This window comes from Typopeltis vanoorti, chromosome 14, assembly GCF_054136105.1.
Source record: "Typopeltis vanoorti isolate ZY-2024b chromosome 14, IOZ_Tvanoo_1.0, whole genome shotgun sequence".
In the NCBI taxonomy this organism is placed as follows: domain Eukaryota; kingdom Metazoa; phylum Arthropoda; class Arachnida; order Uropygi; family Thelyphonidae; genus Typopeltis; species Typopeltis vanoorti.
Window position 1 is genome coordinate 60,853,471 of NC_143562.1, and position 25,318 is coordinate 60,878,788.

General features: G+C 34.5%; 1 protein-coding gene across 2 annotated transcripts in view; it reads right to left on the bottom strand.

The window, feature by feature from the left end:
• Window positions 1-23,160, bottom strand: part of LOC150099526 (uncharacterized) — a 119,987-nt gene extending 96,827 nt beyond the window's left edge. For both annotated transcript variants that reach the window (XM_090404195.1, XM_090404194.1), the window contains exons 1-2: window positions 22,558-23,160; window positions 1,569-1,634 (exon numbers count right to left, since the gene is read on the bottom strand). In XM_090404195.1, the coding sequence (XP_090260321.1) occupies window positions 1,569-1,634; window positions 22,558-23,050 (559 nt within the window). In that variant the 5' untranslated portion in view covers window positions 23,051-23,160. The remainder of the gene's footprint in view (window positions 1-1,568; window positions 1,635-22,557) is intronic.
• Between the last annotated feature and the right edge of the window lie 2,158 nt (window positions 23,161-25,318).

Consider the following 25,318-nt stretch of genomic DNA (forward strand, 5'->3'; position numbering starts at 1 on the left):
ATTAATTTTGGAAAAAATGGAATCTAATCCAAAAATGACACTGCCTCAAGCGTGGAAAGAGTTTTCAATATTGAATTGTGTAAAAATTATTTCTCTGTCCATTAAGGAATTACAACCCTCTACGTTGAATGCTTGCTGGAAAAAAATATGGCCTGAAGCCGTAATGGAACAAAATTTTGTACCTCCAGTGGATGGCGAGCTACATCGTATAATAAACGTTGCACACATTTTTGGTAGAGAGGGCTTTTACGATATGGTTGAAAATGAAATTAGTGAATTAATTGATGGAGAAATAGATTTAAATGAGGAAGAATTGGTACAATTAATAGATGGTGTCGAATCAAATGGTGGAGAAAGTTCTGCTGAAAATTCTGATTGTGATGAATCTGTTAAAGAATTCAGTTTAAAGAAATTAGCAGAAGGATTGGACTTGGCAAGAAAGTTAGGAAGTTATTTTACGGATAATGATCCCTCAATGGAGCGCTGTGGAAAATTCACAAGACAATTGGATATTTGTTTAGCGCCATATTATGAACTTAAAAAAAAATTGCAACATAGTGGAAAGCAAAGTCTTATTACTGATTTCTTGATGACTAAACCAGCAGAAGTATGCAATGAGAACTATACAAATGATGTCCAAGAGATTTCAAGTGGTGACGACCTCCACCACTTAAAGAACATCTACGAAATGTTATTTCTGAAGACAGTGATGACGATTAAAATATGCACTTTATTTTATTGTGTCTAAAACATTTATGCATTATGTGCAATGAAATTTATGTACAATTTGTAATTTTTATAATTTTATACTACGTATTTGTCATAGTTTATGTTTTCTTAACTTACATGAATTACCTGAATTAAATAAAAATATTGTTTTTGTTGGATGTCATTGTTGTTTATATAATTTAAAAAAAAAAAAACGATTGCAGAACCTAACCCTACTTTTTCTATGTGATCTATGTCTCGTATAACGTGATATATATAACGCCCCATTTCTATGGAACCTAACATCCGCATTACACGACGGTTACCTGTACATGCATTATATCAGTAAATTGCATATGTTCTGTTTGTTTTAAAGAAAATGATAGAAAAGTAGTTCTGAGAAAGAAAATTCTGTATAAGAGACAGAGAGATAGAGAATAGAGATAAGATTGCTTATACTGTGCTGTTCATTTATGTTAAACTAACATAAATGAAAGCTAGCAAGAATCACAATTATTTTTGCTCTATGTATAGCTGATTCTATTTCTTTGTTAACAGTTTTGTTCATTAATGTTACAAATAGAATAAATGCAGCATCTCACTATTTAATACACAACACAAATGCTAACTAATAAATTAGTATAAGTCTATAATTACATTATTGGTAAAACCTTGCTACTATGCAAACTGCCCGTTTTGCGCAAAGCTTGGCACGACTATATTATTTCATTAATAAAACAAAATGCAATATTTTAATAAAGCTATCTGGATTAAATTTGCAATACCAAGCATGTAAATAAAAAAATTAAAAAATTAAACTTGACTCAAGAATCAAGGAAAATGTTTTCCAATGCACTTACTTATGTGACTAGGTTCAACAGAGGCCATAGCAGGAGTTTGGATATGCTTTTGGTCTTGAAATTTTGCTGCATTATAAGAAAAAAAAGAAGCATCATGTATGCTGTTTAAGAATAACTCACGAGGCACATAAATAATAGATAAATGTATTTAGTTTTTTAAGTTATTTTAATCAGAAAAAAATTAGCCAGCATTAGTGGCTGATACTGGCTAATTATCAGAATATCAGATCAGTGACTAGATAGAGTTTATGCTTTGCAATCAATAGTAAAATGTATACATCTTACCTAAAATAGAAGATCTGCAATAATGCTATCCTTATTATAGTTTCTAAAAAGTGTGAAAGAGAAGATATTAAAAATTGCTGCTGAATCGGCCTCCGTTCAACAATATACAAACATTTTTACAAAAATCATTAGCAACAGAATACAAAATGAACTAGATTTTTGCCCACCTCCAGAACAAGCAGGATTCAGAAAAAACTACAGCACTATTGATCACATATATGTAATAAGAGAAATCACTGAAAAGACAAATGAATAACAAATATCCTTAGGTCTGACCCTTACTGACTTGGAAATGGCATTTGATTCAATGTTAACTATTTTAGAAGTCCTAAAAATAAAAATAAAATAAAAAAAATCAAGGAATTGAAACTGATATACTTAGTCTCTCTCACACACACACACACACACACACACATATTCAATTCCATCTGTAAAATCAGGACCAAATATGAAATTTCCTATAAAAAAAAAAAAGAAAGTTAGAAAGGGAATTGCCATTTCACCTAAGTTATTTACAGAAGACCCAGAAGAAATTGTTAAAAATCTAGAATGGAAAAATTGAGTAATTATAGTAAATAGGAAAGAATTAAATTAAATGTTCAAGGAATTGAATGGAGACATTAAAAGATGGGATTAAATATAAACAAAGACAAAACAAAAACAATGTATAATAATTACGTAACCAAAAAAAACGGTACATAAGGAATACCAGGAAACAGATATAACAACTTCCTATGTTTACCTAGGACAAAAGATCACAGCAGAATGATGTGAAGTCAATCCACCTTTGCCATGAGTTGCCCCAGTCCTGAAGATACTTCAGGCACAAACTTGGTTTGCTTTACACTTGGATAAAGGATTAAACTAAATATATAATTCACAGCAGAGTGAGGCTGTAAGAAATCTAAAAGAAAACTATTTAATATCTGCATACTTCTGGTCATGACATATGGAAGGGAAATGTGACTTTGACTATACGAGTGTACTTGTATAAAAAAAAAAAAAGTCACTGCTTATATTACCATTCAAGATAGAAAGTGCAGCACTTGTGTCAGACTTCAGTCGTTAAAAGATCCAAATAGCAATGGGCCAGTTATACCGCAAAAAGTACTACTCAAAAATGGACAAAGCTGATATCGGAATGGTAACCTAAATATCATAAAACAGCTACAGGAAAACCAAAAAAAGATGGTAGGGAGATAAGATCAAATGGCTGGAACACGGTGGCACAGAAAAGCTCAAGATGAATTGAATCAAGGAGGCCCTCATCTAGTGGCAGACAGAAAATAGCTGATGACGAATCATTAGTCATACATTTAAGTCCCACTGTGGCATGGATGTTTGCTTTTAAAAATGGCATATGATTTCGAAACTTTGTAAAACTAGCTCATATAATAAAGATATTTAAAGCATGAAGATAACCATCTTCATTTTCAGAGCCATGGGTGGGATGAGGATGGGATAATCTGGAAAAAACCCTGCTCTTTATAAACCAAACATAGAACTTTTCAAGCTGCTTCAGGCCTCCAATAAGCAGGGTAATGGTATTGCACTGAACAAGACCACCATTTCAGTCATTTAAGGATCAAGCCTGATAACTGGGAGAACGCCTCTGCATAATTTGTAAGGAAGGCAGAAAACCAATCAGAATCTCTAATCCAAAGTCCAATCCTCACCAAAGGGTAGTACATCCCAATAGTAGGTATCTACCAAAACACTGTAAACAAGGATAGGCTGACAACTGGTTCTTACCTGAGCAAGCTACATTCTGTAATGCCTTAAACAACACATGCATTATGATGGCACAATATAAAATATTATGTTGGACATCATTGATTAAACAAACGCCCTACTGTTCTCATCAAGAATACATGGAACAGTTTCACAGTACTGAAGTGGCGCCATCAATCAACATACAATGTATCAATAGAAAAAATGTAGAACTACTAGAAGAATTACAGAATGATGTTGGATATAACTAGTGTTATTAAGACAACAAAAAAAAAAAAGTCTAAAAGAGAAATTTCTGATTTCTAGTATGTCGCAAGTGCCATTAAAGATATGATTATCTACCCCTTTTTGAAGGTTTCTGACAAGAACCATCTTTTTCCTTTTCTCAGCAACCTCAACTTGAAAAATTTCTCTACTTTTTCCTATACTAGAGACTGTAGACAAAACAACTGGCACATTTTAATTCCCGTTTCTGAACCCCCCCCCCGCAATCAAGAAATTTACCTTTGTTTTTATTGTTAATTTTATCATTTAATAAACAAGTAATAAACTTTATTAAATCAGATATTTCAATCTGAATCTAACAGATCATCTCTGGTGAAATGACAATTCAAAAGTCAGAACAACAAAAAAGCAACAAAAATAGGATTTTAATGTTGTGTAGAAAGTTTTTTTTTCACTTGGTTATACTATAAATTAAAGATGCCAAGAAATTATATTCATGGTTTCATCTTTTATCCAAGTGTAAGCAAACAAAGTTTGCACATGAAGTAGCTTCTCGACTGGGCTACTTGTATATAGAGGCTAATGACTTCACATCAGTTGTCTTAGTATTCCATAATACAATGCACATATCCTTGCAGACACATAATACAATGCATTATGGGAAGGGCCACTACCCAGACTGGTTTCGACCTTTATTGAGATCTCATCAGTGGGAGCCAGACCCAGGTATAATGCCAAGATTGAAGAAATGAAGATATCATATTTCCATACATAAGTAGCCAAAAGGCTGCAATCACTGACCAAATTGTTTTCTTTTAGACTTTTTTTTAGAAGGGCTTCTTTTAGACTTTATCTTTCAAAGTTTCCCATTAACACATAGTATTATACATGTCCACAAGGATATATGTATTGCATTATGGGATACTAAGATTGATGTGAAGTCATTAGCCTCAATATACAAATAGCCCACTTGTGAAGTGACTTCACGTGCAAACTTTGTTTGCTTACACTTGGATAAAGGATGAAACCAATATAATTTCTTGGCATCTTTAATTTAAATGTAATACAATAAAGTAGCTAACAAAATGCGATTAAAAAAACAAAAAATAGAGGCCATACTAAATCATTACCATTATAAAAAAACTATTACTAAAGCAGACAAAAGGTAAAGCCATTGCAGTTTTGTAGTTATTGATATCTCTGATTAGAACAACATAGATCTGAATACTAGATCTATAAACTAAATTCACATCTTGATGTCAGCTGGAACAAAGACACTATCAAGAAACTGAACACTCATTTTGGTAGAAGACCTTTTTCCATGGTCTGCTAAAAATCCATAAAGAAGGCATTCCTCTTGGACCCACTGTTGGCTGCATCAACTACCATATATACTAGACAGTTAAATTGTTTGATTGCCATCACTGAGGCTACTTTGTCTGCAAAAATAACCTCTACAAGAAAATCAAAGGTGCTTCCAAGGTGGAACCTTTTTTCTTTGGCCAGAGCCAATTTCTACCTTGAGTACTTATAAGGCACCCTATTCTCCTCTTGTGTAAAAGAGAAGAGGGAATCTTTAGGGAAGGCATGTAATATAACTGAAGAGTTTCAGCAAAAGGAACATTTGTAAATAATGATTAATGTTACACTATCCATGATATCACATGATATCAGTAGACCGGAGAGACAAAGTTTTGATTATGGACAGGCAGTCTGAAGAAGTTTTTTTTAATAGCATCAACCATCATTTTGGGTACATTATGTGGATGATATCCTACCTACTTTCCTAACAAAAATCAATAGTGTTTACCCCTGTATCAAATTCATCATGGAAATATATAAAAATGGAAAATTGGCCTTCTTGGATATCCTCCTCTCCCAACTCATCTTCTAGTGCACTGACTACCTCAGGTCATTGCAAACCTACCTTGTGACTGTTATATACAGTAAGATTCTGCACATCATCCATCTCAAAAATGGGTAATATCAAAACCTAGTTCATGTTGTCTGCTCTAACCATCATGATCTCAAAACTAGAATTGAAGAATACAAAATCCAGTGTATTATGTAACAGTACAGCCTCTCCCCACAGAAGATTTGGCACACTTAACTTGTACTAGCCTACTTCCAAGAACCCAGAACTAGAATTCCAATTCCTTATATTGCTGGAATATCTGAGTAAATTTTCAAGGTCCTCAAGAAATACAATCTAGTACTTGCATTTTTTTCTTTTAACAAACTCTCTGTAAATTTTGATGCAGTGTAAATTTTCTCTATTTTTTATTGCATCGACTTTTACAGGGGTCACATCCAAAATTCACAAAGGTAAACTTTGTTTGTTATTGTAAATAGAATACCAAAAGCCTATGTATGAAGCCCAAGGGAATAAGCTTGCTCACTCACATAAACAAAGAATGTTCGGAATGTTATTTGATGTTAGACCTCTGATTGTAGTGTAAGAGAACTCTTTTATTTACAAGTTCAGTCTAAGACGACCTTCAAGATCAGTGGAGAAAGGGGTGGCGTGAATTAAACATAGTTCCACAGTCCGGTAAAACAGATTAACGATGTACTAAAGGGGAGAAAAGAGAAGTCAGCAGAAATGTTAGATAAAGAGAGTCACAGGAAATATTTGAGGGTTTCAATCCTTAACCCAAGGTGCCATGGAAGACTGAATATAAGGCAAGGATCTTCAATCGACAGTATCGACATTTTGGCTAGAACGCACAGAAGTCCGTAGGAGGTAAAAGAGGAGAAGGAGGTCGATCCACCACAAGATGTCAAGATCAAAAATGATGGTCAACAGGAGCAATTAGCCACGGAGGAACCCAGCCGAGCCAGACCAGATGCCTGCAGCTTTGATGAGTCTGCATATGCTCAGACTGCTAGACCCTTCGCCCGAGCTTCAAGATGCCGGGAGATCGCATTCCAAATCCCACCAACAGATCTGACTGACGTGCTGGTGCTCCGAGAGCATCTAAGGAAAGAAAATCCAAAAACCCGAAATGGAAAAGAATCTGAAGACTGAAATGAACTGAGAAGAAGTACGCTAAAGAGAGGAAGAACTAATGTGAGTTAATTGTTATATGTTAATTTTGTATGTGATGTAAGAGGACTATTTAAGATGGACAATTAAATTTATAGTGATAAGATATATATATGTCTGAGAGTAATTTGATGCACATTTATGGTTGGAATTATGTGTGGAGACCAGAGCATAGCTATTTCCTAAGAAGTGATTGGGCCAAAAGTTTAATTTTTAATTCTTTTCTTTTAGGCTTACAGTGTGATCCGAATACATTTTGGAAAATTATGGAGACAACTACCGTGTTTGAGTAAAACTTTAGTTTAATATACACCAAAATCCACATTTGACATTTCGACCTTTATATCAAGGTCATTTTCTGGAGCATATATACTATATACAGAGTAACAAGCTGCACTACAATCTACATGGTTTGTTAAAGTTACTGACCAACCATTAGGAACAATTACTGGCCTGATCTCTGGCGAAAAAAAAAAAAAAAAAAACTTACTACATCAACGCTAGTCCTATTATTAATATTATCTATTGGTTGTAAAATTACATTGGGAGCAACAGCAAGTCTATATATATATATATATATATATATATATATATATATATATATATATATGTGAAAAGTTTTTTACCTTTGGGATAATATATATTAAGGACACCAAGTAATATAAAAAAAACCAAGTTTATAAAATTACTTGGTATCCTTTATATATATATATATATATATATATATATATATATATATATAAACACCATAATTATACATATAAATTCCAACTAGTGAGTATGGAATGTGTCCGATACTAGCTGAAGGTTGCCTAGAGTCCTGAAATATGCTGGATACTAAATAATAAGTAGGCTGAATGTGTTCTATCCAGATTCTTGGAATTTTCATGCCACCGTTATTGTTGATATTTGGGTGGTTATCAGAATTTCACAGGCTTCCTTAAATTTTCTTTCATACCAGGTTTTCGTATGGTGTAAAGAGCAAGTAGTACTTTTCCAGTTGATTTGGTGTAAGGTGTTGAGAGTGTGATCTGAGAGGCCTGCTTCACCAAAACGGTTATATTTATTATTATTGTTCCGGGAAACTCCAAGGAGTCGGCAGACTCATCGAGGGAGGCCCTAACATCATGTCTGGAACAACTATTCAACATTCACACAGTATCTATCATATCTTGCCTTGAACTCATTCACGGTCGTAGCACCCACAACAGACTCTGGAAGCTTATTCCACTCATTCACCACTCTCCAAGTAAAAAACCTAGCTCTAATACCCTTGTCAACCACACTCTTGCCCAGCTTCCATGCATGGCCCCTAGTCCTCCCACCAATGTGTCTTATGTGTTCTTTTTTACGTATAGAAATTTGTACGTCCTGTTTCACCAATGTATGGTAAGTTACAGGTGCAGTGGATGCAATACACTCCAGGATGTGCCAATGGGAAGAGAGGATCCTTAGAGGAGTTGAATATGCTTTTAACTTTTGTAGGTAGTTTAAAGGTGGCATGAGATTATAATGGTGTAGGATTCTGTTGATTTTTTCTGATAACCCTTTAATGTATGGGATGGCTATGGTTTTACTGCAATCTAAGATTCTTTTTTGATGATGTTTTATGCAGTACTTTATTAATAGTATTTTTGTTATAGCCATTATTTATGTGTCGCTCATGATTTTTAGTTCCTGTTTAGAGCAAATTGTTATAGCTCTGTTTTTAAGGGTGTTAATGACTCCATATTTTTGTGATGGGTGGTGGTATGAATTAGCATGAATGTATTGGCCAGTGTGTGTTGGTTTGCAGTAGACCGTAAAGGATAGACTGCCTGAAGGAAGATGTGTGACCAGTGTATCCAGGAACGGGAGCGAGTTCTGATTTTCAATTTCGGTAGTAAATTGTATGTGTTCATGTTGTTTGTTCAAGTGACTAAGGAATGTGTTTAGCATTTGTCGCCCATGTGGCCAGATAACGAACACATTGTCAACGTATCTAAGCCACACTGTAGGTTTTAGAGTGGAAAAATCAAGAGCACTTTGCTCAAAAGTTTCCATATAGAAGTTAGCGATTAAGGGAGGAATCAAGAGCAATCGCTAACTTGATTGCTCGATTCCTCCCCTCTAAAACCTACAGTGTGGCTTAGATACGTTGACGTAATAATTATCTGTGATAATTAGTTTAAACAAGGAATCATAATTGCAGTTACAGTGATTCTTGTAAGTTTATTGCATATTCGTGGGAAATTGTCATAGAGTTTGTCATATTTAGCATAACTTAAACTAAGGTTAGAAAGAGCAATTTTCTTATTTTGTATGTATCGTATATTCAAACTTAGTGTTTAATAAACATGCTTGTTATTTATATCCAAGGAGTGCTACCTAATCTTAATATGCAATGCACTGTTTCCAAATAAACACGATCCTGTGAGTGGGGAAATGATAGATAAGATAAGGAGCACATAGAAAGCCACGACTGTAATTTAATTAAGAGAGGATTTGGATTAACTAAAGACCTACTGGAAGTACTACTAATTCTTATATCACATCGAGACCACTGGTGGCACAGTCGTTATGAAAAATAAATTTCTAGTGCTCTCAGGTATAAGAATATAGTTACAGAAGGTAGAGTAAACAGGAAGAATAAGAAATTAATACAGTATAAGGAGAGGAAATAGATATGCAGAAAACGATAGCTAATGAATAATTTTATATAGAACGCAGAAGGAAAATATTACAACGGAGTAGTAACAACCAAAAACGTTTATAATAGTACAATATAGTAAAAATAGCCTCCGTTTACACCTCGTCTCTTCATTACCTTCCACAAAAAGTATAAACTACCTCCTGTATCCCTCCCAGATGTCTAGCAAGTTAGTTCTTTTGATTGGCATCTCTGTTGAGAATAAATATCGTAAGTCTGAGAAATCTAGTTTAATACAACACGGAAATACCACTGCCCACATACTCTACTGGTCTAAAACTCATGGGCTTCACTGCTCCACTTCAAATTTGAATGCCTATTCAAAGAGAGTGTGCTAAGTGCTAATACATGGCCTAAATTTCAATCAAAATGACCATATTTCTTTACCTAAAATTTGGGAGCCTCATTTTTATTATATACAATAATTATATTTTTTTATAATCAAATCTCACTATCTATGCACTGTATTATACTAGTGTGCAGTTCATAATTTAAAAATCCATTGTTAATCTACCTTTTCAAGTGCATTTTACTGAAAATTATATATTAGATTCAGATCAAAATATCTAATTTAATAAAGTTTTATTAACTTCCTGTGTCAATGTATTTCAGTATTTACTTCCTAAAAAAAAAAAAATAAAAATAAAGGTTAGGCTAAACATCATTACGAACCAAAACAGATCAGATATAAGTCATTTCAATAGTCCTGCACACACCACTACTGATATCAAACCAAACATCTAACAAAATTCATTTATTCATTTTCAGTATAATCTGAATTCTATATTATCACTGCTATCTAACATTTGAGAACATCTTGTGTTGCTGTCAGCAAACTTTTTTTGTTGATATGTTGATAAACCAAGTCACTTCAGCAGAAACCTAGTCAATCGCAGCAGTTTCTGATAGTGGGTGCATCAACCTGGGGGGAGAAACATACTGAGCCAAGAGAAGTTATGTGAGGATTGTATAGGAGAGGGTAGAGAGGACTTACCATCCATTTTTTTCGATAAGATCAGATGCTTCAATGAACACAGGTATTGCCATTGTGCAATAACTGTGTCAGATTCTTCTTCCATTTTGAAGTCTTATTTCGTGCACACGCAAACACACACACCAGGAACAGAAAATGAGCATACAATTGTACTTAATCTAACTTACAAATGCAAACTATTAAGTCATTCCACAGGCTATGGATATATAGCATGCTAAACGTTTTTGTAATAGCCCTCATAAACCAACCACTTAATTTTTTTTCAAGTAAAAAAACACAAGCAGTTATCTCTCTTTTTATCATGCAATTACCCTTATTTTATTTTCAATTAGACTAATAATAGCTTAACTATAATGGCCAGAGCTCAACAAATTATACAAAATGCTACTTGACAAAATTTACTCGCTGACCCCCCCCCCCATTTTTTTTAATGATATATATTCCAATAAGTCAACAAAAGTTACAAGTCTGCAGCTACTCCCCAGCTAGCAAAATCTACTCATCAAGGGAGAGTGGTCAAGCATATTTGTCAATTATGATGAAGATGCAGTACAATGTGCTCTTTGATACCACTTGAGTTAAACTGTTTCACTTGCAATTTCCTATGGAAAAACATCCTGTATAATATTTCCTGTAGTGGCAATGGAAAGAGTAGTAGTGTAGAATGCAAGAGAAACAGATAAAACGGGACAGGGAGACACAGCAGCATAGGGAGAGTGGATGCTGGAAGTAGTACAGTAGTATGGGGGATGATCAGCATAGAAATGGAATAGATTGGGATGTGAGTGGGGTAGTTAAGACTGAGCAGATAGGTGTGGTAAGCAGTGATAAAGGTGATTAGACAAGGGCAGATGTGGTGGGGAAATCACAACCAACAAATGGCTTGGGTAAGACTGGTTATAGACCTAAAAGTAAACAGATGTGTTTATTTACAGTTGTAAGGAAGATGAAATTGTTTCACTGAGTTTATTTGCCCCAAAATTGTTGGAATAATTGAAACATGGCTGAATGAAGATCAACCTAACAGGAATAGAGATGGAAGGGCACAGTGTTTTTCTTGAGGATAGAAAGAAAGAAGGGGGGGGGAGCTACCGATGATAGCAAGGGAATTATGTTCACATAAAGTACACATGAAAGAGGAAAAAAGTGACAATGGTTTTGAGACAGTGAGGTGGAGATTGACAGGAAGAGATATTTATTTGGATGTTACTAGAGGCTAGGGAATGTGGAGGGTGATGAAGAAATGTAATAGCAACTTGGATTAGTGAACAAAGGAAGGCTGATTTTAATTATGGCAATATAGACAGGAATGAAGAGATAGCATTTGGAAAAATGAATTTCCCAAGTTCTTGGGAGACAACTCTCTCGGGTAGTATGTAAAGGAGGGTATGTCAAGATCAAAAGTTTTAGGTCTGATAATTTCATCTGAGGATGTAATTGTGAGCAGGGTTTTGCATAGTTGCTGAGAGTTATCACCTGGATTGTGGCTAGCAATATGAAGACTTCAGTGAGGAAAACATATGTGGAAGTTCAAGACTGGTGATTATGACAAGCTCAGGAGACAGCTTGAAGCTATAGCATGGAATAAGGAGTTAAACAGTAAGGAAATAAATGCTGCTTGGAAACTGACAAAGAAACAGCATCAATGTGTGAATGTATTCCGAAGAGGTCAAATGGCTAAATAAGATAAGCGTAAAATGGATGAATGAGGGGATTAAGCATGAAATCTGGATTAAGGCACTTTGGAGGGAGCACAAAATGAATAATGGTAATAATCAGTTGCACAAAGCATATAAAGAGCAGGCCAGGAGAGTGACTCAGTTGGTAAGGACAACAAAACTGTAGTATGAAAGAAATGAGCAAATCGGGACAAAAAAAAGCCTTGTGAGTTTTTTTTTTTAAATATATAGCAAGTAGGAAGAAGAATGATTATGGTAAGATGATGTTAATGGAGATTAGTAACTGCTGCAAAGGACATAGTCGAGGTATTCGGTGAACAGTTCATCATTGTGTTTCATCCTCAGTATGAAATCAGAATCTCAAGTGTAGAGAATGAAATGAGAGAAGAATTAATGGTGAGTAAGCAAGAGGTATGAGGAGTTAAGTGAGCTAATGTCAATAGGACTTGATGACATATGTCTTGAGGGAATGTTCCATGGAGTTTGCATCAGTCTTGGCCTACCTTTTTAACAAGAGACTTGCAACAGCACAAGTCCCCAAGGAGCGGAAGAAATGCAAAATTGTTCCACTTCCAAAACATGCTGATAAGGCTTAGGCAACAAATTATAGGCCAATCTGGAGTTGTAGTTAAGGTAATGGAGAGGTTGGTGAGAGATAGGACAGAAAAGTGGGTTGACAACAGTGGTATTCTTTGTACTTTTCAACATAGGTTGGTCAAAGGAAAGTTGTGTTTTACCAACCTGCTTATGTACTAACAAGGTTATAGTACATGAGCAGGTACCATAACAAGGTTACGAATAGATATGAATATATAGTGGTATACTTAGATTTTGCAGATCCTATTGATAGATTGCCACATGTATCAGCAATTTTGTGTATGGGGAGGGGGGCACTAGTGGTGTGCCACAGGGTTCAGGACCATTGTTTTAATTTGCATATTACATGATATTTGGCATGTATACGATATACATACCAAATATGATATTGTATACGGCAGCATTCCCCAAATGGCAGGACACGACCCAGCATCGGGTCACGAAAGCTAAATGCCGGGTCACCTAAAAACTCTTGAAAACCTAGGCGTTTCGTTTTGGAATTTTCTTTTTTTCACAAAACTCTAAAATACAAGTAAATAGCATTTAATCGGGACTAATGAATAAATAATTTAATTAATAGAGACGAAAAATCATCTTTTTCTCCAAACCTGAAGTTTCTAACTAACAAACAACAGCAATCACACTTCTCATAAATAAATTACTTGGCTTTAGTTTAATTTCTTCATATTTTTGTAAGAGTAAATGCTTCTTTATTATAATAATAATAAATGAAAACTATGAACATTCAAATCTGTTTTATTTTACCTATTGGCCATGTTAAATTGTGATAGATTGTGGTTTAAGGAACTCCAATCTTATCATGGTTTAACATGCATAACCCAATGAAAAGGAAATTAAATACATGTGTTTGTCTCTAGGTAATATAATACAGCTTTGTAACTATGTTAAATGCTTCAAACTTAAGGAAAACAAGTAGTTATTTATCTAGTATTTCAACAAAAGACCACTCACTAGTTTGTGTAAATAACAGTGGAAATGTAAATACTCAATATTTTGTTAGAGCCATAAGTATTAGAAGTTGTTGAATGACTTGCACAAATTTCTAAAAGGGATGCAAATCCAAAGGTCACAAAGCAGTAACGCGAGGGGAGCGGTTTGCCCCGGGCAATCGCGTACCGACGGCGCACGAGAAGCGTAGCAGAAAAAGCTGGATGCTGTGATGTCGACCTACGGGAAAGGGCTAGGTGGACATCGTGGAGTGAGAGAATCGCGGGGAACCAAGGCAAAATAAAAGGATCAAGAACCCTAGACACGAGGCTTTTTTTGTTCCTGATCTCGTGGTGTTGGTCTCTCGGTGTTGTGAACTGGAGAAGGGTGGCAGCACCTCCACTCCAGAGGTTTTGATCGAGGCATCAGCGGAAACACGAAGTCCGTAGTCCTGTGAAGCGAGTGTAAGCCCAGCAGTCCACAGAAAGCCAGATAGGAACCTATGGAAATTTCGTTCAAGGAGGAACAGATTCCTGAAGGAAATTAATGTGATGCAGTTCAAGATAGATAAGTAGACTTTATTGAATTTGTTAACTATGGATGAAAGGATTTGTGCCGTGCTGTGATTCAGAGGAAAGAACATTAATAGTATCATACAGAACAGAACTGTAGTGATCTTGAGGTAATTACCGTAAATTTACTGTCTCCTTATGTAATTGAATTATGTTATGTGTTTAAAAGGTGTTAATAAAGTTCAGAGAAAAAGGTGATATTAATGACAAGATTGTAAGAGATATAGATGCTATCTAGAGTGATTTGGTTGTGACTGGATTGGAAAAGTATTGCTGTGAATATCATTCCTAGTTAGAGTGTTTTAATGTTGATAAGATTTATATTGCTAAAATAACAATAATCAGTTTGAACATCATTATGTTGTTAGAGTGTTTTAATGTTAACCTAATTGTCAGGAACTCTCTTATAATGAGAACTAAGCTAACATATAATGTTAGCTTACATTAACCTTGCTAACATTAATCAATAAACCTTGCTTTTGAATCCAATTAAGACTATCTGTAATTTGGAATCTATGCACCTCTTATAAAACTTAATACGGACCTAGGCGGGAAATTAGAAAGGAGAGATTTTGGCCACGTCTGCAAGGTCAAGGTATCATTTAAGTACAATCTAGAGATTGCCTCTTGATTGATATAGTGCATTTAATCTAAAAGCTCTAAGTGGTGCAGCGAAAAAATAAATTTCTTAGTGCTTTAGGAGAGGTTGATCTCAGATACTCTGGTATTGGCTCAACCCTGAGGCAATTCCATTGTTATTCAGAGGTACCGTGATACCTGAGAAAGAGTCTTATGAAAGAGTCTAATATATCTACCTTTTAGTCTATTGCATGATAGACTAAAAGGTAGATATATTAGAAGAAAGTCGACACAAAAGCCATAAAAATTTTAGTCGTTCATGAAGATGAAGTATTAAAATAACCGGGCCACTGAAAAAAAAGTTTGGGAAACCTTGGTATACGATATTGAAATTTGTAAATGATGTTAGGATAGGTTTACTTGGTGATATATATAAATATTTGCAGATGATGCAAAACTAGGGAGATTGATGAGGAATCAAGCAGATGCTGTGGCCTTACAAGTGAACTTGAATGGATTGTGAGTGGTCAACAGTATATAACTGTCAGTTCAATGATGCAAAGTGTAATGATCTGATGATAGACAACAATGGAATGTGAAGTATACATTTGACAGAGAAATTCTGGAAGAAGCTGAGGAGATAAGAGACCTTGGAGTGGTGGTATGGACAAGAATCTGATTCAAAGATCACGCTCACAAGTTGTGAAGACATCACACCAGATTATGGAAATGATGCAGAGGACCTTAACTTGTAGAAATAAATAGGTTTTGGTTCCATTGTATAAAGTCTTGATCAGGCCTTGTATAGATTATTGTGCACAGATTTGGTCCACCGGTTTTCATGGTGATGAGGATGTATTGGAAAGGATCCAGAGAAGACTGACTAAGGTAATAACTGGTTTTTGGGATATAGGATATGAGGGAATGTAGTTTACTAGGAGGGCAAGGGAATACATTTAAGTTCAGAAAGGGTTGTTACCAGATTAATGTGGAAGAATGGGAGAAGCAGATAGAACAAGGGGACATACTGGCAAACTGCATAAGGAGGGTGTGAGCAGGGGCATAAAAAGCAGATACTTTGCATTGAAAGTGGTTGGCGAGTGGAATGCATTGCCTGACACTGAGGTAAATGTAAATGCAGATACACCGAGTTTAAAGCATGGTTTGATGTGCTTTGTGTGTGTGTGTGTGTGTGTGTGTGTGTGTGTGTGTGTGTGTGTGTGTGTGTGTGTGTAACAGAATTTGCCTCCCGTGATGAGTCTTTTGTAATTAAAATTATTATTTTAATTGGCGAAGAATTAAAAGATCTAAAAAGGCTAACTGCTTATTTAATTCTACTTCTACAGTGAACTGGATCCTTGGATGAAGTGCATTTAATTTAGAGAGCAACTGTTGTAGTTCATCAGAAGAGCCATTCCAGATAGCAAAATTGTCATCTACATATCTGAACCAATGAGTAGGTCTAGGAGAAATGTTGTCAGAAATATGTTGTTCGAAGTGCTACATAAAAAAGTTGACCTACTGATTGGTTCAGATATGTAGATGACATTTTTGCTATCTGGAATGGCTCTTCTGATGAACTACAACAGTTTCTCTCTAAATTAAATGCACTTCATCCAAGAATCCGGTTTACCTAGTAGAAATAAATAAGCAGTTAGCCTTTTTAGATATTTTAATTCTTCGTCTATAGGAAGAGATTCATACATGCCATTATATCCACGCAGAATCTCATCACCATCCCAGTCAAAAGGCAGGAACTATTAAAACACTGGTTCATCGGCACCACTCTTTTTGTTCTTCAGACGATTTATTACAGAAAATATTGCAACATTTTATTTCCTCTTTTTTATCTAATGGATATAAGAATTCCTTCATCAAAAGAGCTTTGAGTAGTTTTGATATGTCTTCCTCTTCAAATACAGAAGAAATAATGCATATTCCTATCCCTTATGTGCAAGGCATTAGTGAACGCATAGCAAAAGTTTTAAAACCACTATATATTTTTGCTTCCTTTCGACCATTCAGAAAAATCTCCACCTTTCTCCCTTCTCCAAAGGACAAACTTCCACATCTGTTATCCAGGTGTCTACAAGATTCCTTGCTCTTGTGGATTATCTTATTTCGGACAAACAAGAAGATCTGCCTTTATTTGGCTAGAACACTAGTCTTATTCGATACCTTGAACCTGAAAGTCTGGGCTTGCAGGAAAAGGCCATCAACACTAGACATAGAGTTCACTGGAAGGCAATGAACTTATGTGCAAGGCATTAGTGAACGCATAGCAAAAGTTTTAAAACCACTATATATTTTTGTTTCCTTTCGACCATTCAGAAAAATCTCCACCTTTCTCCCTTCTCCAAAGGACAAACTTCCACATCTGTTATCCAGGTGTCTACAAGATTCCTTGCTCTTGTGGATTATCTTATTTCGGACAAACAAGAAGATCTGCCTTTATTTGGCTAGAACACTAGTCTTATTCGATACCTTGAACCTGAAAGTCTGGGCTTGCAGGAAAAGGCCATCAACACTAGACATAGAGTTCATTGGAACAAGACAAGAGTCTTTCACAGAAGTCGGTTCTTCATGGAACAGCTTTATAAAGAAACATGTGAAACTTTACTTCACTCTCCTAACTTAAACAGATCTGATGGTTTATGTCTATCCCCTTTGTGGGAGGATAGTACTTTATAAATCAGCTAATCTTTCCAACTTTTTAATTGTATGTATGTATATATATAATTTATTTATTTATTTATCCTTTTTTTTTTTTTTTTATAAGTTAGGAAATTTATTGACCTTTTTTAGTTATCTTACATTAGCTACTTGGTGACGCTTTTTGGAATTGTCAGTTATTGTTTAATTAGCTTTACATGTACTGAAGATACCTGTGATACTTAGGCAAAAATAATGCTAATAAATAATATTTTTACCCGAGTTAATTCCGTTATTACAATTTTAAGTATTATGTCTACTCACAGTATTTCCTTACTGAAACACGAGTCTTTTGATTCTATGGAGGTGTGGTGTTAATAACAATAAAATTATCTTTCAATATTTTAACTTTATTTATTTATTATTTTATACATAATTTTGTTTCTTAACAAGACAAAGAAATTAGTTTCACTTTGAAAGTATATGGGAGGGAAAAAAAAGCTATAATTACATCAAAAATATGCCATTAGATCTAACAAATTTATTTATTAGGAGAAATATTTGTGAACATCACATATGTTATGCATACACTTGCATTATTACTAGCTTCCTATCAAGAAATTTTCCAAAGGAATTTGCTATTTTTCAGGTTTCTGATACTATAAAATATACAATATACTATATAAAATACATTAGTATCAGTCTATCTAGATTTTAGTCTTTTCCCTGCCTTGCTAGTATCAAACACCTGTTTTGCTAAACCTTCCCTCTCATTCTATTTAAGTGATCATACTACCACTCCACTTTACAAATTCTTCCATGTGGGCTGTAAAGTTCCATTCAAAAGTCTTCATATGTAATCTGATTTTAACATTAGCATATCACAGAACCATTTGAATGGTTCTGTGATATGCCAAATTTTGCATCATCTGTTTGCAGATGATCAAAATTGGGGAGAATAATATAGAGTCACGCAGATGTTATGGCCTTACAGGAGGACTTGAATAAATTGTATAAATGGGCAGGTAAGTGGAACAGTCAGTTCAATGTTGCAAAGTGTAAGGTTTTGAGATTTGGTAAGTAATGATGGGATGCAAAGTATACACTTGGTGGGGAAACTTTAAAGGAAGTAGAGGAGATGAGAGATCTGTGAGTGGTGGTGGAATGTGGCCCCCTGAATTTCAGAACAAGGACCTGAAATTCAGGGGGCCACATTGCACAAGTTATGAAGATGTCACATCTGATAATGGCAATGATGAAGAGGACCCTGACATGCAGAAATAAAGAGGTTATGATGCAATTGTACAAGGCCTTGGATCACGCCTCATATGGATTATTGCACACAGATTTGGTCACCAGGTTTTCATGGAGATGAGGATATGTTGAAAAGGGTCCACTGAAGATTCACAAAGGTGGTCAGTGGTCTTTGGAATGTAGAGTAAGAGGACAGATTGAGAGAATGTAAATTGCAGAGCCTTGTGAATAGGAGGAAGGGGGGGGAGGATATGAGACATAAGCTAGTCAGAGGTTGTTATCAGGTGTTGACATGGAAGAGATTTTTCATAAAATGGGAGAGGGGGAGATAGAACAAGAGGCCATCGCTGGAAACTGTATAAGGAGGGTGTGAGCAGAGTAGTGGGGAGTACGTTCCATTCACCAACCACTCTCTGCATAGAGAGTGATTGGTGAATGGAATGCATTGACTGTGTTGTAAACGTAGACATATTGAATCAGTTTAAGGCAACGTTGTATGAGCATTGTGTGCAGCGAGTACCTCCATGGAGGTCAGAATGTTAATAATAATAATAATAACAATAATGCTGGTGCCAGTGAAGAGAATCTCTGTCCTGCTGAACAGAAGTGATGATGATAACATAACTAAGGATGACTTGACATCTGAAATAACCCGATCAAACAGAGAATTATCAAAAATGGAGAAATGCCTAAAGAAACTTAGACAGGATAATACACATAAGCAGAACAAGACAAGGCAGGAAAGTACTGAATTGGCAATAATAATAATAATAATAATAATAACAACAACAAACTTAGTCAATTAGATAAGAAAAAAAGGAGTAATATGGTACAGTGATTCAATCATAAAATTTGTGCTTGCCGCTGTTCACTACTACAAGTTTCCTGGGAACAAAAATTAAAGAAGTGACAAATGTAACAGAGAAACAAGAAAAGTAGTATGAGGTGACAGTACTCAGGATCTTGATCACACTACTTGATAATTCAAGTAGCATCAAATATAATATGAGAGCAGAAACAAAGGACAGTTGGAACAAGTGAGAATGAAAAGTGAAAATTGTAGCTAATAATGGGATACACCATAAGGAGTTGTGAACTGGACAGTAGACCCTAATTGATTCTATATCTTCCTTAAAAGCTATGAAGAGGACATTGCAATGAAGCATGATATTACTGTTATTATTATTACTATTATTATGGGCGACTCCAGGAAGTCCTTAGCCTCATTGAGGGAGGCCCTAAACATCATGTCCACACAACTATTTGACACTCTCACAGTATCTATCATACCTTGCCTTGAACTCATTCATTGTCATAGCACCCACAACAGACTCTGGCAGCTTATTCCACTCATTCACCACTCTAAAAGTAAAGAACCCAGCTCTAACACCCTTGCTAACCACACTCTTGCCCAGCTCCCCCAGTTCTCCCACCACCAGTCCTGATCTCAAAAATATCCTCTGAATTAATCCTATAGAAACCCTTCAGCAATTTGAATGTCTCAATCATATCTACCCTTTTCGGCCTATCAACCAATTTCTGCAACCCACAAATCTTAAACCTGTTCTCATAAGGTTCATTCCATAGACCTGCTATCATCTTAGTCACTCGCCTCTGGATGCTCTCCACCTCTTCTATTCATATCCTTTCATTTTACTAAGAATAATATAGAGATTATTTTTGAACTATTTTCTAAAGCATGTCCCTGAAAATAATTTATGATTAATAGTTTAATAGTTATGGGAAAAAAAATGATGTTATCAAATAATGTAAATATAAACATTTTCCTTCTTTGAAGAATTCCAATATATGGATATATACATCATCATGCTTGCTGCTATAAATGTATTATTGTTCTGCTTTTAACAACAATAAATGTTAAATTACAATTTTGCCTTTTTATTCCAATTTTTAGCAGACTGATGATTAAAATATCATAAATTTATACACTGAAATATTTCAGACTTGTTCATGGCTTCTGATGCCAGAACAGGCTGACATTCTTGAAATGCATCATGATTAATATTTCAGGATTTTGACTAGATTAAAAATGTAGTATACAATTTTTTTAAATTCTAATTTTCATAACAATATCCAATGTTTAACCGATGTAAAATATGTTGAAAATATCTAAAACATAAACAGATTGATTCAAAATTTATGTTCATTTTGATGTACACCAGTTAATCTTCATGCACAAGATATTTTTTAATATGAATACCAACCCATGACAGTTTGTAAACCTGTGGTTAAGGACTAGATAATCTGAAAATCTTCAGAGACTGAATATGGAGCTTCAAGCATCTTCAAGCCTACAATAAGTAGCATGATGTTTCAATTTATATCTTTATAACAGTAACTTCAAGAAAAAATGTAGATAATTTTTTGGAGGAAGAAAAAAAAAAATCTCCTTTTCCCCAATGCTTGCTGATTATGAAATTAGCATAACATGACCCCCCCCACGCCCTTTTCAAAGAAGAATACTCCACTTTGAAAAATAAAATGTACAACATTTCTTGTGCTGTGAAACAACGAAAATGGACGGGTGATATTAAAATGATTGTGACAGTGATTTTCTAATTTCAAGCAGTGAAAAAGAATGCACTGCCTGAGTGAGTAATTATTATATGGGTATCTATTTAGAGGCAGAAGACCGATTATTCACACAATACCTATCATACCTAACCTTAAACTCTTTCACTGCAAAGCACTCGCAACCACCTCTGGCAACCCATTCCATCCATTCACAACCCTCAAAACAAAAATCCTACTAACACTCTTGCTAACCACACTTGGATACAAAAGTTTGGGCCTCCCATGATGGATCTTAGGACTCCATCGAGGTACCCATGCAATAATAATAGTTAAAATGTGTTTAATACAACATAACTGCAACTTTGTTATATGTATTAATTAAATTTGTCTTCAAATACATCCTGACATTCCACTATAGATTAAAAATGCAGTAGGAAAACATTCTTGTAGGATTTGTATTTCTATGATAAAATCCAATGTTTAACCACTGTAAAATATATGATCAGTATCATCATATTATTTTCTCCTATTCAAAGCCTCTGTGTCCTGTCTCACAGAAACCAAGTCAAGCAAAATTTCTGAAGGACCTGCAACCAAGAATGCAGATTCATTAATGGCACAAAAGTTTATGGAAATTGATAGTGAATGCACTTGATAAGTGATTTAGAAGCCCTCAAATGGTGAGATCAAAATGCAAGTCAGCTGTGTCATGAACTCCATGAAAATTGATGTGAACTGACATCAGAATGCACCCTCTTAAAATGACTTAATAGACATTTTCCTGTGAGGTAGTTTGTTATGGTCCAATTTCATAACCTCTAACACCAGACTTTACACGGACTTATTTTTGTAGTGCTGTGTAAAATAACGAATGTCCAAAAGTGAAAATAACTGAAGAATCTGCATTATTATCAACAATATAATTAACGCAGCTATGTTACAGCAAACATGGCAAGAAATTATGCATTATTTTAATATTCTTGGAGCAAAATATTCTAATATCACTATAGTGAAAAACATTCTGAAAGATCATATTATTTCATCACATATCATATCATCATCACGTTGGCAATGATGCAATACTCAATATTAATGCTCATGATGTGTGCATAAGTAAATAACATACAGACATACACAAGGCAAGCATATAAAACATTTCACTGCTAAAATCGTTTTCAATAATTATCTTTATTCAACTCTTACCATAAGCTGTTCTGACTTTATATATCCACAAATGAAATTCACACACCAGTTTGAAACCACCCGAACATAAAGAGGGACACAAGAAACTAGTCTTCAAAAGTTCTTTTGTAATGTTAGATTTTTCAGTAGTTAGAAATTGATTGACAGCTGCCTCAGAATTTTTGAAAGCCTCACAAATATCATCTTCATGTAGCGTTACATCACTTTTGAAAACGATATCATTATTTTCTCCAAGCTTGCAAAGTTTATTAAACCCATCAATAATGACACAGCACAATTCCTCTGTCACAGTGTCATTACAATAAGTTTCATTAATATAATATTTTCCTTGGTCTTGGTAAAAAAATTGGGATTCAGGTAAAGTAACACCACTAGGTAAAACACACTTATCGTTTAGGACATTACGAAGAGGAAAACAATATATCCGAGAAAGATAAGTTACTAAAACTAACAGAACAAAGATGAGGCAACCATGTTGACCCACGGATGACATGTTTTTATCTTGTTCTTATTTCTAGCAAACGCTCAAAAATCAAATAACACACACACGAAGAACGATTATTAGAGATCACACAGTATTTTAAATATTCGGATATTTCCAGAAATCAATCCCGGAAATTGCCCATTTTCACGCATGCGTACTTTTGCTCGTACATGCGTACTTTCACGCTAGGAAGTTGATTTGGTGGTGCTGCCTTCGTAGTTTTCCTTAAAATACCGAATAATTCTTCAAATTATTTCAAAGTATTATAATAACGTCAGAGTTAATATTACAAATTATTATTATTATGTGACTCCTCCAGGGAGTCCAAAGACTCATCGAGGGAGAGTGTGCCAAGAGCATCGAACGATTGAATTCCTTCCAACTACTAACCGCGCTCAAACTTACTTAACTTTTTGCGTGAGCCATTAGTAGTAGGGGTTCTCTTAATGAAATTTCAGTCTTTCACTGAAAATACGTATTTTCTAATTATGACTGAAAGTACATATGTATGCTAATTAGACGATCACTTTTATTAGTATGTAATGTTTATTAGTATGTTTTATTAGTGGGCAATGAACATTTATTATTATTATTATTATTATTATTATTATTATTATTATTATTATTATTATTATTATTATTATTATTAGGCTATGTAATTGATATCCCCCTACAACTTAACGACATTCAGACCGTAAATCGGATTCCTAGGAAGAGCAAAAACCAAGGCTTCCCACGACCTGCACCAGTCATAATTCGTCTTAAGAGCAAGTCCACAAGAGACAATCTCATAAAAGCCAGCAGGCAGAAAAAACCAGTTGCCAAGGACTTGAACGCACAGCAAGACAATACACCAATCTTCTTATCCGAATATTTAACACCATTCAACCAGAATCTGTTGTACCAAACAAGAAAAGCAAAAATGGAAAAAAATTACCAATTTTTGTGGACCAGAGATGCCAAGATATTCATAAGGAAGTCACAAACTTCAAAGCCGATACAAATTAAAAGCACAGAAGACATAGAAAGGCTGCCACTGTGAAGAAAAAAGCCTCCTAAATAGTTCAAAAAGAAGCCCACAATAAAAAAAGAACGTGAACCATCAAGACAGATGCAATAACACAGGATATATCAGCAATTTCACTCTGATCCGACCTTTCAGATCATTCATTTGACCTCCCAAAGATCTGCCTACTTCCAACACAGCAACCAAATCAATAACAAATATATATATGTATATATATATATATAAAACCAATATCACCCTCAGATAAGCTAATTACAAAGCTTCGAGGGTGCAGTTGAGTTACATCCCAGTAGTAGTACTTATCTAACATTATTCACTTAACATTCTGTAATGAATTCTAGTAGTAAACAGAAAATGTGATAGTAATACTTCAGTTATATATTTAAGTTTAAAATTATATATTTAATTTACAATTTAAATTTAAAAAAATTATCATCATGTAAACTGCAACATAAGTAATATTGTTTAACTTGTGAGTCATTAATAATAAACACGATTACTATGATTATTATTAATGGTAATAATACACACTTTTTACTCTTGTGTCAATGAAAAATTCTGCAAATGATAATGATATTAAGAGTAATTATAATTCTTACTGAATCATTTTGCAAGAAAAAGATGCATTGTTACCTAAATATTAGTCTATTCATGTAATTATTTGAGGGATAATAAACTACAAAAAAAATAAAAAAATATTATTATTATTAAAAAAAAAAAAAATTATTATTATTATTATTATTATTATTATTATTATTATTATTATTATTATTATTATTATTATTATTATTATTGCGGAAAACAGCCAACGCAGAAAACAACTGCAGGCAGTAAACAGCTATTAACAACAGAGGGAATTAAAAACAAAGAAAACAACAACGGAAACCCAGGTGAGCCATCTTTAAATGCATTACTTGAAAATAGATTACAAAACCTAAAAGACTGTTTAATCGATTTTGTTGGAGAACTATTTAAAAAGCATACCGCACAAATTACAGAAAAATTTAACCAATACGAGGCATTTATTAAATTTAATAATAACTCGATAGAAGATATGTTACAGACCGTTAGAGAAATTAAAAACTACGTCAAAGAGCTAACTGAAAGACAGCATAATTTAATTAAAGAGACAACGGACCTACGGCAAGAACTAAACTCTCTAAAGCAACAGTACGAGCTCTCAAACCAACAGCAGCACAAAAATGACCTCCTCATAAATGGTCTCCCAGAAATAGCTACGGAACCTCTAA